The following is a 16,370-nucleotide window of genomic DNA, read 5'->3' as shown; positions in this document are numbered from 1 at the left end:
GAATCGCCTTTTTGCACGCGCAAACGATCAAAAATCCCCAGGATCATAAGGCTCGTAAGGCCCTGCGTTGGCGGAGGAAAATTGTAAATGGATCCTCGGCTAGTTTTGAGGTGTAGAGGTCTCCTTATCCGTGCGCAATGAGAGCGCAAGTCTTTCTCGACCAGGGGGGATCCAATCGCAGCCAGGTCTCTGGCAATCGTTTGAGCTACTTCTCCGCGGTAAAAGTCGTCCAGTCCACGCTCCGCGAGACGCTTCAGCGTCTTAGCGAGCCTGGGCTGCCGAAGGAGCGTACCAGGAAGTGGCCACTTTTGGTCAGGCGCGAATGTATGGCAGAATGACGAGCTCGCCATCAACTGTTCTTGGAGATCTCGGGTCATAGTGCCCATTGTATGGCTAACAGGAGCGCCATGCTCAGCAAGGTAGATAGCATCCTCCAAAATTCGGGAAAGCGGCATGCTTGGTGCCCATCGAGAGGACTCTTGCAATGCGGTAGCCCATCCAGACACGGCGCCTGCCACTGTATTCACAGCCAGCCGGCCGCGAGTCGGTATAGTCTCGTAGCCTTGATAGAGGTCCCGTGTAACATGCTGTCCAGATCGACCACACGCTTCAATGGCAATAGGAGTGTGGCCATTCGCTCCGATCAGCCAGAAACCGTCTCCTCCTATACTGAGCATGTGTGGATATACCACAGATAGCACGGCTGCTACTGCAACGGTTGCCTCGATAGCGGTGCCCCCATCCTTCAGAATGGATAATCCCGCCTGACTCGCAAGATGATGAGGGGACGTAACCATCCCTCTCACACTATAGAGTGTGTTGATCATGGCGCACGTAGAACACGAGAAGAGGGAAACGTACGTGCACCGTGCGCATCGGCCGAGCGTGATAGCCCTTTCTAGCCGGGCAAGGACAGCTCTATCAGACACTAGCATTGTAGACGACTGGGTCTCCGACCTGTCCGTTCGGCCCAAGGCCTACCGTGACCAGATGCCCACCGCGAAGATTCATTGACTCATTTACGGCCTCGTCATTGAAATCTGAAGGTTCCAGGAGTCTGGTTTTCCACGAAGTCCCCTCGAGGCGTTCGGCATAGGGAACAAAAGTCGTCGCGTGAGTCTCCATAGGAGTGTCATGCTGATGCTGAGCATAGAGCCATCGCCGACGACGTTGGCGCTGGGACAGGTTCTTTCTCTGGGACTTCTTCGGCTTCATGTGCTGTACCCGTATGGACGCATTTGGCCCTAGGCGTATGCGCTCATGCTGGCAATCAACACACTTTGTTAGTACAAATGAGCGCCTTTTAGTGACTGGCGTGAGATGCTAGACACGTACTTCGAATGGTTGTGTGACTGTTTAGCCCTTCCAGCTGCGGCCTCATACAACGCGAACAGACACTGTGCTTTATGGAAGGATCTAGGCGAATCACGGATCTCCGTGCCAACGAGAAAAGATCCTTCATACAATGACGTCCGCCCGGTCCATACCCTCCCACACACGCTTGCCATTCCATCTGAAAAGCCCGCTGAAACATGAAATTCAAGGTTTGAAAAGTGTCTGCGTTGGTGATTGTCCGGCTGGGACCAGACGCGCTATTTTTCTTGTCCTTCTTCTGGTTTCTGCTAGAAGGCGGCCCCGGTCTGGTCCGCACATAGGCCAGAGAGGGCATTTGCCTTCGAAGGGAAGCCAAATCTGGGTCCTGGTATTGAAAGTCGAGCAGTTTCTCCATGTCCTAGTGGTCAGTAGCGCTCCACGCACCTCCAGGAGCTCGTCCATGCGAATCGCCACTTTGATGCGGCGAGCTTGCTCTTCCTTCGGGTCTAGCTCAAGGTATCCATGACAGCGCAGGGAATGGCCGCATCGTCCACAACGATCCCACTTCAGAAAAAGTGCGTCTTCTGATACCTCTTGACGAGCACCTGCTTGCAATGCGAGACTCTTGGGAGGCACCATCCCTACACACTCGCAGGCAGGACCCGTCGCCGACGGCATATGAACAGGGGTTTCGTACGGAGAAAGGGTATTAGGTGAAAGGTCCCATCCATGTGAGCAATCGGAATGCCTTGCTACCTTGAGCAGTGCATCTACCCTGGAGCATTGCGCCAACTCGGCAATGCCCCGGGTGTAGGTCCAAGACATGGGAGACCAACAAGTGGAGGTCACCTCGCTCCGCCATGTGGACTCTCATCTTGTTGGCCGTCGTCGCTGCGTGCGCTGTCCAGATGGTCTGGTGCCGGCGTTCTTGGAACGTGAAAGGACAAGTATGTTCTGGTCACTTATCCATAGCATGTGCTCGTAACCGGTGGTTCTCAGGGTCTTGGTCTTGCACTGGCCAAGCTGCTAGCCCAGCGTGGCGCGCATGTCGTGATCTGCAGTCGCTCTGAGGCCAAGCTCAAGACGGCCTTGGCAGACGTAGAGGTACGCATTTCAAGACTCAGACAGAAATGCCGCTCTTTCGAAGAGCAACAACTCGACTATGTGGTCGGCGACGTGTCGACATTCGATGGGGCTGCCAAGGCAGTGGCTCAGTGCCCCTTCGTGGCCTCCGCCGTGTTTTGTTGTGCGGGTGGCGCCAAGCCTGGATTTTTTTTGGATCAGAATGAGGCCGACTTTCAACAGGGTATGAAGCTGGATTACTGGACGGCACTCGCCACCGCGCATGTACGTACCTTGATCCTGACACAGGCTGCTGCAGCTTCGATGAAGCAGCATGGTGTGCACGGAAAGATTGTGTTCGTGAGCAGCGTTCTCGGGTTTATGGGTATGGTTGGCTATGCGCAATACTCGCCCATGAAATATGCGATCCGTGGTACGTGCGCGAATGATCTCATGTCGCAGGGTTGGCCGAGTGCTTGCGAATGGAGCTCCAAATGCATGGCATACAGGTGCACAGCTACTTTCCTGCCACGATCCTGTCGCCGGGCTTTGAGGAGGAAAACAAGACGAAGCCCTCTCTTACGAAAGAGATTGAGGGCACCGACGAAGGCCAGACTCCCGAGCAATGTGCCGCGCATTTACTGCGAGGCATCGAACAGAACTACTTTAATGTGACTGACTGCCTCATTGGATCGTTTATGCGCATCGCCTCGGGCGGATGTGCGCCTGGCCAAGGCTGGCTTGCTGACTCGCTCCTTTTGCTGCCAGCGCGCGTACGTATCTAAAGACTTACACAGTGGGCGCTGGTCGCCTGGCGTCGGTTTGTGGCAGACCGGGCAGTTCAAAAAGTGTCTGTTTCCTCTGTCTACTAATATATACAATGATAGCGTTAAGAGGGTTTTGTCAGTTTGTCGGCAGCCTTGATCCCGCAGGTACTTGCCTCACTCTTGTAGTGTCGGTTCAGGGCATCGAGCCTCGCAAACGTTTTCTGACAGCCCTCGCACTGATACGGCTTAATGTTCAAGTGCAGATTGTGGTGCCGTTTACAATCATGCACCCGAGCAAAGCTCCTGCCGCACCCTGGCCACTCGCACTTGAACGGACGTTCGTCCAGGTGCGAACGCAAATGGCCCCGTAGGTTGTACTGTCTCGTAAACGTAGAGCCACAGTCTGGAAAGGGACACGTATAAAGTGCCTCGGCTTTGCGTCGCGAAGCCGACGCAGCCTGTGAGGCGGACGTAGTTACCACAGGTGTGCGCGTTTGAGAGGCTGAGTGGAACGACGTCTCGCTGTTCTCTCGAGGACTGTGTCGATTAGAGGATTGGTTCGCATTACGCGGTGACGAGTCCGGCTCGACTTGCGTATCAACAAGCGTGTTATACTCCTCTAGCGACGAGAGGCTCACGCCTGTAGTCGATGGAACCTCTTGGCTTACTTGCCGCCCAGGCGAGGATTGACATTTCACCATGTCTGATGACATGGAACTAGCCTGATGCCGCTGCAACGGGGACAAGAATGGAAGCTCATGTTGCCTCAGATCCATTGAGTTAGCCACAGGAAACAACGAGCCATGCTTCGTGCGTCCTTGGAAGTCTTCTGACACCGAGGTTCGTAAGTGACGTCGAGGGTTCCTGGATGTGGACGGAAATCTAACGCCTTGGTGCAACGCTGGCCCGTATGCATCCATAGGGTGCAGCGACTGATGCGAACCCGAAAGAGGAAAGCGCCATTGCATCATTCTCACTGCTGCCTCGTTTTGAATGGAGTTGTCAAAACTGTGTTCCGATTCCGGCGTAACGCTGCGTGTCGACGCATGATAGGGGCTCAGCGGCCGCGGACTTTTCGACCCGTGGCGCACAGGGCCTGCCAAGTTTTCTTCGTTGGCATCCGCATATATGCCGGGTTCCTGGAATACTTGCATGTCTGATTTTCGGACCATATCATTGGGAGGTGTCTGAATCAAGGAAGGATTCAGTGTCATCTCCTGAGAAGGCACACCGATATTACACGAAGCAAATGTTGGATCTGTCGAATTGGCATCGCGCTTGAGGGAGGGCGACAACGGGGCTTGGAGAGACGGAGAGCTTTCTTCTGCCTGCAGAGTCAGCGACTCAAAGTTGATCCCTGGAGCGGACGCCGTAGAGGCCATACTGGGCGCGGTCATCTCGCGAGGGCTCGTCTTACCACCCATGGAATGGATCAAGTACGACAGGTCATCAATCGGGGACGTAAAGGCATCGACCGTGGGGCCCAGAAGGGAAGGCGTTCGTGGTCCCACATCGGAGGCAGAGCGGCGCTTCTTCCAACCAGGCCCAACTGGATGAAGCATTGTCGTTGGCGACTCCATCTTACAGTCACCTGTGAATCCCATGTTGACATCCAGCTTCAAGAGCCCTTTGAAGTGTTCATTGTGGGGCTGCCGATGGTTCTGGTGGAGCGAAATGGGACCCATCGTAGCAGCGGGGTCATTGGGATACATGACAGGCTCCCAACCCGACTGAGACGTGTCCGAATTGGACCCTGCGACAGGTGAGCCGGTCATAGACGACTGAGAATCCGACGTGTAGAAAGGGTAGCCTTGTCCTTTGGCATCATCCGACGAAAATGGCAGGGAGGTCGAAATATCAGATTCCTGTGGAACGGGCGTTGCCATGGATACGTTAATCATAGGCGCACTCATAGTCGGTACCACAGCGGGAAGAGAGACGGGCGAGTCGTTCCATAGGACCGGTGGCTGATGCCAGGGCGGCTGACCTGAGTCCTGGCTCAGCACCTGTCCTTCGCCAGGCACTTCCGAGCCTGATTCTTCATCTAAAGCTCCATGTCGGACCAAGACATCCCGTCCTGGCACGGGCATGCCTAGGTTCGACGGGAGCTGCGGATCAGTATGAGTGGGGAGGAGATTCGTGCCACCGGCTAGCGCCACCGGCGCTGGAGTTGCGGAAACGCCTAGCATAGCGTTCCTTTCATGGGGCAAAGGGTATTGCCAAGTCAGTGTGTCCATTCGGGATCACAATTGGTTGATGGTTTGCTCACTCACGACGCTGACTTGAAGCAGCACCACAAAGTACTTCTCAATAAGAATGTTTCTGCAAGTGTAGGCGAATCTTTATAAAAAGAAGAGAGCCATCTAAGCAGAAGACATTCTTACACGGAAGAGTGCGGGTAGAATAACAGACAGTCCCCCGTACGTGAACAGGCTCTGTCGATAAAAGAATGATAGAGCCACGATGTAACCCACAAGGGCAAGGGTGCCCCACAGGAGTGGTTTACAGAATGGAAGCCTCCGATAGGGCGGGGCAGTCCAATGGCTCATTTGGGCTACCAGGAAAAAAATCTGTGTGGACCAATCAATGGACGCAGCACAAAGCGGTGACCCTATTTGTCCAGTGACAGTCAGGAGTCGTGCGTCGCCCGTCAAAGCGCCGTTTGTCTGCTGCGTTGGTGTCGGAGAGATGGACTAGGTCATCTACGTCCCACCCCCCCCTTACATGGTCCTAAGCAGCAGGAGCTTGGGCCACTCCCTATATGGAGGCCGCTCTACGGCGCGGCCAGCCTTATAGCCCGGTTGGCTCCAAGGCTACGACTCCGTTCTCGTATATAGTTCGACGCGCCCAAATTCATGAGATCCATCGAACGCCACTAAGTCATGTAGATGTGTATGCAAAGCCCAGCTTGACGGCGGCATATGTAGTCTAAGAGTAGGACCAGGCCGACATGCCTGTGGTGCCGAGGAGAAGGCGGCCAGTGAGGACACACACCTCCATTGACAGCGATGCGATGCCTTTTCGCGTCTTCTGCCGCTTGTGCATGCCTCTTGGCTCCCGGCTGGTACGCTTGCTTCGTTCGGTACCGCCAACGACGTTTCCCCCGTTTTCACTTGTCCGTCGCCACTCCAGCACTAGAACGATGACTGAGCCGAGCGCTCCTGCCAGTACGGCATGGCCTGCAGCCAAGGTGCGCAGCACCTTCCTCGATTTTTTTAAGGAGCAGGCACACACGAATGTGCCGTCCAGCTCGACTGTGCCGTACGACGATCCGACGCTGCTGTTTGCGAATGCTGGTATGAACCAATACAAGTCGATTTTCCTCGGCACCGTCGATCCGTCGTCCGACTTTAGCAAACTGCGCCGTGCGGTGAACTCACAAAAGTGCATTCGTGCGGGTGGTAAGCACAACGACCTGGACGACGTCGGTAAGGATACCTACCACCACACTTTCTTCGAGATGCTCGGCAACTGGAGTTTTGGCAACTACTTCAAAGAAGAGGCCATCTCGTATGCGTGGAAGCTGCTGACGGAGGTGTACGGTTTGCCAGCCGACCGCCTGTATGTCACATACTTTGAGGGCGACGCGAAGCAAGGCCTCGAGCCGGACACGGAGGGCCGCGATATCTGGCGCAAGGTGGGCGTGCCGGACGACCACATCCTGACCGGCAATGCGAAGGACAACTTTTGGGAAATGGGCGCCACCGGCCCATGCGGACCCTGCAGCGAGATCCACTTTGATCGCATTGGCGGCCGTAACGCGGCCGAGCTGGTGAACATGGACGACCCCGACGTGATCGAGGTGTGGAATATCGTCTTTATCCAGTTTAACCGTGAGGATGACGGCTCGCTGCGCCCCCTGCCTGCGCGCCACATTGATACAGGTATGGGCTTTGAGCGCCTCGTCTCCATCCTGCAGGACAAGCGCTCGAACTACGACACGGACGTGTTCACGCCCCTGTTTGCCAGGATCCAGGAACTGACAAACGCTCGCCCGTACACCGGCAAGCTCGGTGCCGAGGACGTGGATGGTATCGACACGGCGTACCGCGTTGTCGCCGACCATGTGCGCACACTGACCTTTGCCATTAGTGATGGGTGCGTGCCTGACAAGGACGGCCGCGGCTACGTACTGCGCCGCATTCTGCGCCGCGGCACGCGCTTCGTACGCAAGTACTTCCAAGTGCCGATCGGCCACTTCTTCTCGCAGCTTGTGCCGACGCTGGTCGAGCAGATGGGCGGATTCTTCCCCGAGATCACCAAGCGCATGAGCGAGGTGCAGGCGATCCTCGACGAGGAGGAGGCGTCGTTCGCGCGCACGCTGGACCGCGGTGAAAAGCTGTTCGAGCAGTACGCGCGTGCTGCGCGCGCCGAGGGCCGCACGAAGCTGAGTGGCTCGGACGTGTGGCGCCTGTACGACACGTTCGGCTTCCCCGTTGACCTGACGAGCATCATGGCCGAGGAGCAGGGACTCACGTTCGACCAGGCCGAGTTCGACAAGGCACAAGCTGAGAGCAAGGAGGCGAGCAAGGGCCAGGGCAAGCAGCAGGAGGGTGAGGCGGTTAAGCTCGACGTGCACGACTTGGGCCACCTTGACCAGGACGCGTCTGTGCCGCAGACGAACGATGTGTTCAAGTACGACACGCCGTCCATGTCGGCCACCGTCAAGGCCCTGTTCCAGGCGCACCAGTTTGTCTCCAAGACGGCGTCGCTGCCGAGCGGCTCTGAGCCTTTCGGCGTGTTGCTCGACCGCACCAACATGTACGCGGAGAGTGGTGGCCAGCAGGCGGACACGGGGAGTCTGGTGATTGATGGCGTGTGTGAGCTGGCCGTGACGGACGTGCAGGTGTCCAATGGCTACGTGCTGCATATCGGCTACCTCAAGTACGGCGCTCTCCAAGTGGGCGATGAGGTCGTCGTGAGCTACGACGAGTCGCGCCGCCGCCCGCTGCGCAACAACCACACCGGCACGCACATCCTCAACTTTGGTCTGCGCGAGATCCTTGGTGACCATGTCGACCAGAAGGGCTCGCTTGTCGCGCCGACCAAGCTGCGTTTCGACTTTTCGCACAAGGCGCAGGTCAACGTCGCGGAGCTGGCCAAGATCGAGTCGATCAGCAACGAGTTTATCGCGCGCGATGTCCCTGTCTATGCGAAGGACATGGCCCTGGAAGAGGCCCAAAAGATCCCCGGCCTGCGCGCCGTGTTCGGCGAGTCGTACCCCAACCCCGTGCGCGTGGTCGCGCTCGAGTACAGCGTCGACGAGATGGCCGCGGACCTGACCAACCCCCGCTGGCGCTCGACGTCCGTGGAGTTCTGTGGCGGCACGCACGTGCAGCGCACCGGCGAGATTGGCCACCTGATCGTCACGGAGGAGAGCGGCATTGCCAAGGGCGTGCGCCGCATTGTGGCGGTGACGGGCGACGAGGCTGCGACGGTGACGCGCACGGCCGACGAGGCTGCGGCGCGCCTCGATGCGATGGCGCAGGTGACCGACGACGCCGAGAAAGATGCGCAGCTCAAGGCGTTCAGCGTGGAACTCGCGCGCATGGACATGAGCGTCGTGCGCAAGGACGAGCTCAAGACGCGCTTCGCCAAGGTGCGCAAGGAGCTTGACACGCGTCTGAAGGCGCGCGCCGCGGCGGACGTCAAGGCCGCGCAGGAGGCCGTGACGCAGTTCTTTGCCGAGAACCCCGAGGCACCCGTGTACATTGCCAAGCTCCCCGTCGGCGTGAACGCCAAGGCGCTGCAGTCGGGCGTCGCCGCGGCCAAGAAGCTGAACAAGCCCGTGTATCTGTTTGCCCATGACGCGCACGCTGCCAAGGGCAAGGCGCTCTTCAGCAACTATGTGCCATCGGCCGTGCTCGAGCGCGGTCTCGACGCGGTCAAGTGGAACCAGGCCGTGTCGGAGAAGCTGCAGGGCCGCGGAGGCGGCAAGCCCGATGGCGCGCAGGGCCAGGGCGAGGCGACGCCCGCCGACGTCGAGGAGGCGCTGCAGCTGGCGCAGTCGTTCTTCGACATGACCCTGGGGGGTCGTAGCTAGGGTATCTATGGATAGGCAACTACACCATGAACGACTCGCCACAGCCGCATGCGTCCTTGATGTTCGGGTTGTTAAACACGAACTTGGCGGACATGCGGTCTTCCTGCCAGTCCATCACGGAGCCAATGATGCTGAAGAGCGCGCGCGAGTCTATCAGCACTTCCACGCCGTCCTGCTGCACACGCTCATCGAAGCGTCCTTCCTCGCCGGGCGTCACGTACTCGAGGTGGTAGCTCATACCCGCACACCCCTTGTTGCGCACGCCGACGCGCAAGAGCTTGGGGCCGTCGCTCGCATGCAGTAGCGCGCGAATATGCGACACGGCCTCGGGCGTGAGCGTGAGTGCGGCCTTTTTCTGCGCGCGCTGCTGGATCTTGTCCGAGACCTTGGAGCGCTTCGCGGCCACCGACTCGGCCGGCGCCACCGGGCCCGGAGCGCCCATCTGCATGCGCTCCTTGGGCGCACGCGGCGCAGCGGCGCCCTGGGAGTACGCGCGCACACCTAGCGCCGCATGCGCCGTGCGGTGCGCGACGCGACAGAGGGGTCGAATCGACATCATCGAGGAAGGGCCGGCTCGGCGAGGCGGCCGGCGGTGGCGGCGCTCGATGATGACTAATCATGCCGTGGCAGCCGGGGCAGCTGCTGCACGAGGCGGTCTATGTTGAGGCGCAGCTTGGCCGAGATGGGCACCACCGGCACCGTGCGAGGCGCAAAGAGGGCATCGACGTCATAGCGCAGCTTTGCAAGCTTGTCCTGCGCCTCGGCACGCGCCGAGCTGCTGCCCTCGCCTAGCAGGTCCGCCTTGTTCGCCACGACCAGCGCGATGCGGTCGCTGAGCCCGGCGCGGTACGCCTCGAGCTCGCGCCGCACGATGACCAGGTCCATGCCAGGGCGCGGGTTCAGGGGCCCCATATCCACCACAGCCACCAGCGCGCTGCACCGCTCCATGTGCCGCAGAAAATCGTGGCCTAGGCCGCGATCGCGCGACGCATCCTCGATCAGCCCCGGCATATCCGCGACGCGTAGGCGCTGCGACTCGGGCTGCTCGCTGTGGGCACCGAGCAGGCGGCCATCGGCGCCCAGGTGCATCACGCCCAGGTTCGGGCGCAGTGTCGTGAAGCTGTACGAGCCCACCTCGGCGTCCGCGCGGCTCAGGCAGCGCAGCAGCGTGCTCTTCCCTGCGTTGGGCAGCCCCACGAGCCCCACGTCCGACGGCTGCTTGTACTCGAGAGCGAGCAGCAGGGACTCGCCCGGCATGCCCCGCGTCGCGATTTTCGGCGCATGGTACCGCTCGAGCAGAAAGTGCGGATTGCCAAAGCCGCCCGCGCCGCCGCGCGCCAGGAGCACGCCCGGCTCGGAGGGCGGCGTCGGGTCCAGCAGATCGAGCGACCAGCCCGCCTCCGCTGTGCGCGCCGTGGCGTTGCGCGGCTCGCACGCAGTCCAGCGCGACTGCGAGGCCACACTCTGCTGCGCCTTCGGCAGGTGGCGCAGCATGGCGCGGTAGGCGTGCAGCTCCTGCGCGAGCTTCGCTTCGGCCGCAGCAAAGTGCGCGCGCTCGTAGTTGTCCTCTTCAAAGCGCGGAAAGTGGCGCCACACACACGAGCGCGAGTGCGCTAGCTCGGGCGTCGTCGCGACGTCGATCGTGACGGCTTTGCGCGCGCGCGCGGACTGCACATGCGCTAGATACGGCTGCGCTTGCGCGAGGCGCTCGTTCGTCGTCCAGCCCAGGCTGCGCACGGTCGTGCCGACCGGCACATGGATCGTAGCGGCGCGCCCGCCCCGGCCGTGGAGCCAGCCGCCCTCGCCGTGCGTGCCATTCTGCGCGACGACGCGCTTCGGCACGCGTGCGAGCGAGTGGATCGACGGATCACACCGCAGGTACACGTCGCCACCTGCGCCGCCATGCCCGCCCGCGGCCGGGCCGATCTGCACATACTTTTCGCGGTGGAACGACACGCACCCGTCGCCGCCGTGGCCGGCCTGCACTTCGACGACGAGCGTGTCGACAAAGTGGCGCGCCTTGCGGTTGCGCGCCATATCCGCCTTGCGCTTCACATGCGCGTCGGTGGCCACGCCCCGCACGCGCAGAGCACACGGGCCGCGGGCCGCGAAGGGCCCGCGCCACAGCCTCGCGCACGCCATGCCGCGGCGTCGAGGACAGGAGTGGAGGCTGGCCCCTCCGCCACCGCCATGGGGGCTGTCCTCTCTGTGCCGTGGCTGCTGTCGCCCGTGGCGTCCTGCTGCACGGCTGCCTGCGTGTCGCTATGTACGTCGGCAGCGGCGTCGATGATATGCCAGCCGTGCCACTTCCGCTCGTCGGTCGCGACGCGCGTGGGCTATGCCCTGCTGTTCTGCGTGGACGCGCTGGTGGCGTGGCTGAGCCTCGCGCCCAGCCTCGCGCGCTCGCTCGAGCACTGGACGTTCCGCTACGTGCAGCTTTCGTGCATTGAGCAGGAGACGTGCGTCGGCGTTCTGGCTGTGCACCGCATCACCTTTGCGCTTGCCCTGCTGCACCTGCTCCTGGCCGCGCTCCTCGTCGACGTGCACGACTCGCGCTCGCCGAAGGCCGCGATCCAGAACGGCTGGTGGGGCCCCAAGGTCTTTGCGTGGCTCCTTCTCGTCACGCTCGCCTTCCTCCTCCCCAGCGGCTTCTTCCTCGTGTGGGCGAACTACGTGGCGCCGTGCCTCGCGCTGGTGTTCATCCTGCAGAGTCTCGTGCTCCTCGTGGACTTTGCGCACACGTGGACAGAGGAGTGCCTCGACCGGTGGGAGCGCGGCTCGGAGCTGCACAAGTACCTCCTGCTCGGCTCCACGCTCGGCACGCATGCCGTGGCCATCGTCGGGTCGATGCTGCTCTGGGTGTTTCTGGGCCGCGGCTCGTGCACCGGCAACCGGAGCATGATCTGGATCAACATCGCGTTCTACGTCGCTCTGACCGGCTCCTCCGTGAGCCGGCCCGTGCAGGAGGCGAATCCACGCAGCGGCCTCGCACAGTGCGGCGTGGTCACGGCGTACATGACGTATCTCCTCGCGTCGGCGCTCATGCAGCACGACGACGCGGCGTGCAATCCCATCGCGCGCGGGCGCGGCGAGGGCGTCCAGACCTCCACGGTCGTGGCGAGCGCCCTCTTCACATTTGCGACCATTGCCTACTCGACGACGCGCGCTGCGACGCACTCGCCCCTGATGCGCGACAGCACGGCCGGCGGCCCGATCGCGCTCGAGGCGGCGCCTGTCTCGCTCACGGAGCCGATCACGACGCCGCCCGCGCCGCAGTCGACACTGCGCATCGCGGCCATCCGCTCGGCGGTCGAGGCCGGCTCCCTGCCGAGCTCGGTCCTCGACGACGAGCTGGACGCGCAGGCGGCAGCCGACGCGCCGCGCGACCGCCGGCATGTGAACGACGACGAGTACGAGGGCGTGCGCTACCACTACAGCAAGTTCCATCTCATCTTTGTGCCGGGCATCTGCTACACGGCCATGCTCCTGACCGACTGGCAGTCGGTGCAGCACCGCGACACGGGCGAACAGCTCGTCACCTTCATCGGCACGAGCAGCGCGGCCATGTGGATCCGCATCCTGTCGGCCTGGGTGTGTGGGCTCGCGTACCAATGGACGCTCCTGGCGCCCGTCCTCTTCCCGGACCGCTTTACATAGGCCGCAGAATGGCATCACACGTACGCACGGTATCCACGGCCGCCCGCACGTCGTGCACGCGCACCACGTCCACACAGCCCGTCGACAGCGCAGCCGCACACGCCGCCATGGTCGCGCGGTCCCGCTGCGCCTCGTCCGCCTCCGGCTGCGCGACGAGCTCGCGCAGGAAGCGCTTGCGGCTCACACCAAGGAGCACGGGCATGTGCCGCAGGGCACGCGGCGCACCACTGGGCGCCGCCAGCTCGCCGGCCGGCGCGCCCGTGAGCGCGCGCAGCCCGCGCAGCAGGGCCACGTTCCCATGGGTATCTTTGGCAAAGCCGACCCCGGGGTCCACGATCACGTTCCACCGCGGCACGCCCGCGGCCAGCGCACGCGCGACGGCGCCCTCCAGCTCGGCGGCGACGTCCGGCACGACGCCGCCCTCGTATGTGCTGAGGCGCGTCATGCTCTGGGCATCGCCCCGCATGTGCATGACGACGTACGGGCACCCCTGCGCGGCGACCAGCGGAAGCATCGCCGCGTCGCGCGCGCCGCCACTCACGTCGTTCACGAGCGACGCCCCCGCCGCCAGCGCCGCGCGCGCCACGTCCGCGCGGTACGTATCGATCGAGATCGGCACGCGCTGCGTCTCGGGATCGGCACGCAGCGCGCGGATCAGGGGGAGCACGCGCGCCGCCTCCTCGTCGGCCGGCACCTCCGGACGGCCCGGCGCGGTGCTCTGGCCGCCCACGTCCAGGACGTGCACGCCGGCCGCGACCATGGCACGCGCCGTCGCCATGGCGCGCGCGACATTGTCGTGGCGCCCGCCATCAGAGAACGAGTCGGGCGTCGCGTTCAGAATGCCCATCACGTACGTGCGCGCGCCCCAGGGCCACAGATGCGGGCCCCACGCGAGCACGCGCGCCATGTCGGCCGGGGGCGCGGGCGGCAGGAGCGCGCGCACGGGCGTGTGCAGCTGGGGGTGCGGGGCGTCCGGCCAGATGTCGCAGAGGGGATACAGCACAAACGGGCGCTCGGCGAGGCGCGGGTGCGGCACGACGAGGTGCTCGCCGTCCGCGACGACCTCGCTGCCATACAGCACAATGTCCACGTCGACGGCGCGCGGCCCGTTGCGCGGCACGCCCGCCTTGACGCGGCCGACGTCCCTCTCCACCTGCTGGCACACCTGCAGGAGCTCGTGCGGCGGGAGCGTCGTGTGGATCTTGCAGGCGCCGTTGAGGAAGCGCGGCTGCTCCGTGAGGTACATGGGCGCCGTCTCGTATAGGAAGGACGTATCGACGACGCGGATCGACGGATGCGCGTCCAGGCGCCGCACGGCATCGTGCAGGTTCGCGGCGCGGTCGCCCAGGTTGGCGCCGAGCGCGAGGGCCACGGTGGCCGCCGGCGCCTGCTCGCCGACGACAGGCGGCAGCGCAAAGAACGCGCGGTCGCGCACGACCTGCACACTCGCGCACTGCGCGTGCATGATGGCACTCGGCTTGTCGATCCGCACGCGCACCTGCTCGACCGCATGAGCCTGCAGGAGCTGGTGCGCGACGTGCGTGGCGAGCGACTCGATCGTGAGGAACGACGATGCGTCGACACACTCGCACACATCGCGCGCCAGGGCGCGGTACGCGGCCGGCGCCGTGCAGGGCGGCCACACGTCCACGTCCACGACGACGCGCTGCTTCTCGACGCGCTCCCACGGATTCACGCCAAGGATCGCAAAGGTCTCGATGCCATGCAGCATGAGGTAGTCGGACGCGCGCAGCGCATCGTCGGCATCGCGCGTGCGCACCATGTGCAGGCCGACGTACCGCGCGCGCAGCAGGGCGCGCGGCAGGCGCACAGTGACCTCCGCCCACGGCGCATGGCACTCGGCGATGCACGCACGCGCGGCGTCCTCGGCGACCTGTGCGAGGTCCGTGCCGGCTGGCGCAGCGCGCAGTGCCTCGATGGCGCGGTACAGCACGCCGTAGTTGTGGCTGTGCGGCAGGTGGTCGCTCTGGCCTGCCCGCGCCACATCCGTGCGGAGCACGGCATCGACACGCACCGGCTGCGGCACAGCACGGCCCCACGCGTCGAGCCCTGCGTGCATCCGCACCTCGAGGCCACGCACCGCCACAGTATCGGTCAAATGCGCCGGCGGCGCCGGCGCCATCGTGCGAAGCAAGGCCATCGATCGAGACAGGGCCAAGCGGCCGCGACGCAGCATGCAGCGGCGGCGCCTGCGGCGCGGCCACGCGCCGCGATGACGCTGACGTCAGCAGCTCGCACCTCCCCCACGGCGATGCGTTGCGAAGCGCGAACGAGCGGCGCCGATCGCCCGTGCCTGCAGGCCGCCCTGGACGACGAGCCCCCCATGCCCTGCTCCCCTGAGGCAATGGGTGCGCACACGGGATCACCCGGCACGCCCACCAGCATACTCTCTCTGCCGTCGTCGAGCCGCCCGCCACGCACACGCCGGGCGCGCGCGCTTGACTCGGCGTCCGGACTGCTTGCGCGGCTCGACCAGCACGAGGCCGCGCTCACGGCGCCCGTGACGGATGCGGCCTCTGCGCGGCGCCTCTACTACCACCAGCGCCAGTACGTACATGCCCTGACACGCAGCGCTATCAATACCGGCGCTACACTCGTCGAGCTCCTTCAGCGCGAGTCGCGGCAGGCCCACGCGCGCCAGCTGCCGGAGATGCACAGTGTGCTCCTGCGGCTCGGGTCGCGCGCGATTGACGCGCCCCTAGCGGCGCTCGCGGCGTGGCGCAGCGACGAAGTCCACACGCCGCACGAGCGCCTGCGCATGGCCACGCCGACCGACGGGCCCCTCGACATGCCGGTCCGGATGGTCGCCGACCATCTGCTTGAGTACGCCATCACCGAGACGTACGCGACAGTCGGCGTCCTATGGGAAGGCGCCAGCGAGCTACGTGTGCGGCGCGCCTGCGCGAAATGGCTCGCGCGCCTGGCGGAGCGCTACGTCGACGCCCTCGACGCGGAGATCTCGATGCACGATGCATGGCGCCCGCTGGAGCGCGAGGCATGGCGCCTCACCGCGACGCACTGGTACAGCCGCAGCGCCGTGGACGAGCCGGACCAGGCGCGTGCGTACCTGCGCCTCGCCGCCCTGCACCGCGACGAGCCGCTCGCCGCCGCCTACTTTCTGTGCAAGAGCGTGCAGGGGGTGCACCCCGACCCTGGCGCACGCGACGCGCTGCACGCGTGGGCCCTGGGCATCGAGCCAGCGTCGCCCCTCCTGCACAACCTCGCGCAGCTCGTCCTGCGCAGCGACAGCGCCGTGCCCCTCACCGAGGTGCCCCGGGCCGCCATGCTCCTCGAGACCGAGTGGGCCGAGCTGGGCGTGTGCATGATCGGCGCCCTGCTGGAATTTGCGCATCCAGACGCGGCCCTGGATGCACGCGCGCTCGCAGCGCACAGCACGCCGTCCGACGCGCGTGTCGACGCGAGCGCCAGCGCACAGACGCTGCACGCATTTTGGCAGGACGCGGCCGCGCCGGCCGCGCCGTCGCTCGCGCCCGGCGACGTCGCGC

The 16,370-nt window shown here is 63.5% G+C and overlaps 7 protein-coding genes and 1 pseudogene across 8 annotated transcripts; 4 read left to right on the top strand and 4 right to left on the bottom strand.

The window, feature by feature from the left end:
* Window positions 1-1,851: 1,851 nt before the first annotated feature.
* On the top strand, window positions 1,852-3,161 carry MSY001_3437 (uncharacterized protein; the record flags this gene model as incomplete). Its single annotated transcript, XM_018885339.1, has 5 exons — window positions 1,852-1,889; window positions 1,970-2,020; window positions 2,129-2,261; window positions 2,314-2,813; window positions 2,894-3,161. The coding sequence occupies 5 exons, from the start codon at window positions 1,852-1,854 to the stop codon at window positions 3,159-3,161; spliced, it is 990 nt and encodes a 329-aa protein (XP_018741908.1).
* A 104-nt stretch (window positions 3,162-3,265) lies between these two features.
* MSY001_3436 (uncharacterized protein) lies at window positions 3,266-5,332 on the bottom strand (the record flags this gene model as incomplete). Its single annotated transcript, XM_018885338.1, has 1 exon — window positions 3,266-5,332. One exon carries the CDS (start codon window positions 5,330-5,332, stop codon window positions 3,266-3,268), a length of 2,067 nt encoding a protein of 688 aa, XP_018741907.1.
* Window positions 5,333-6,285: 953 nt separating this feature from the next.
* Window positions 6,286-9,186, top strand: MSY001_3435 (uncharacterized protein; the record flags this gene model as incomplete). Its single annotated transcript, XM_018885337.1, has 1 exon — window positions 6,286-9,186. The coding sequence occupies one exon, from the start codon at window positions 6,286-6,288 to the stop codon at window positions 9,184-9,186; it is 2,901 nt and encodes a 966-aa protein (XP_018741906.1).
* A 19-nt stretch (window positions 9,187-9,205) lies between these two features.
* MSY001_3434 (uncharacterized protein) lies at window positions 9,206-9,742 on the bottom strand (the record flags this gene model as incomplete). The annotated part of the gene is given in 2 exon segments (XM_018885336.1): window positions 9,206-9,667; window positions 9,686-9,742. The coding sequence occupies 2 exon segments, from the start codon at window positions 9,740-9,742 to the stop codon at window positions 9,206-9,208; spliced, it is 519 nt and encodes a 172-aa protein (XP_018741905.1).
* Window positions 9,743-9,798: 56 nt separating this feature from the next.
* On the bottom strand, window positions 9,799-11,328 carry MSY001_3433 (uncharacterized protein; the record flags this gene model as incomplete). The annotated part of the gene is made up of 2 exons (XM_018885335.1): window positions 9,799-10,854; window positions 10,924-11,328. The coding sequence occupies 2 exons, from the start codon at window positions 11,326-11,328 to the stop codon at window positions 9,799-9,801; spliced, it is 1,461 nt and encodes a 486-aa protein (XP_018741904.1).
* Window positions 11,329-11,376: 48 nt separating this feature from the next.
* On the top strand, window positions 11,377-12,843 carry MSY001_3432 (uncharacterized protein; the record flags this gene model as incomplete). The annotated part of the gene is made up of 1 exon (XM_018885334.1): window positions 11,377-12,843. One exon carries the CDS (start codon window positions 11,377-11,379, stop codon window positions 12,841-12,843), a length of 1,467 nt encoding a protein of 488 aa, XP_018741903.1.
* Window positions 12,844-12,857: 14 nt separating this feature from the next.
* On the bottom strand, window positions 12,858-15,004 carry MSY001_3431 (uncharacterized protein; the record flags this gene model as incomplete). The annotated part of the gene is made up of 2 exons (XM_018885333.1): window positions 12,858-13,015; window positions 13,069-15,004. 2 exons carry the CDS (start codon window positions 15,002-15,004, stop codon window positions 12,858-12,860), a joined length of 2,094 nt encoding a protein of 697 aa, XP_018741902.1.
* Window positions 15,005-15,076: 72 nt separating this feature from the next.
* MSY001_3430 lies at window positions 15,077-16,369 on the top strand (annotated as a pseudogene). Its single transcript has one exon. A coding segment is annotated over exon 1 (1,293 nt).
* Window position 16,370: the final 1 nt, after the last annotated feature.

This window comes from Malassezia sympodialis, genomic scaffold (assembly GCF_000349305.1).
Source record: "Malassezia sympodialis ATCC 42132 genomic scaffold, msy_sf_28, whole genome shotgun sequence".
Lineage (NCBI taxonomy): Eukaryota > Fungi > Basidiomycota > Malasseziomycetes > Malasseziales > Malasseziaceae > Malassezia > Malassezia sympodialis.
The sequence above is the reverse complement of the archived record's forward strand: the minus strand, read 5'-3'. Positions and strand labels throughout refer to the sequence as shown.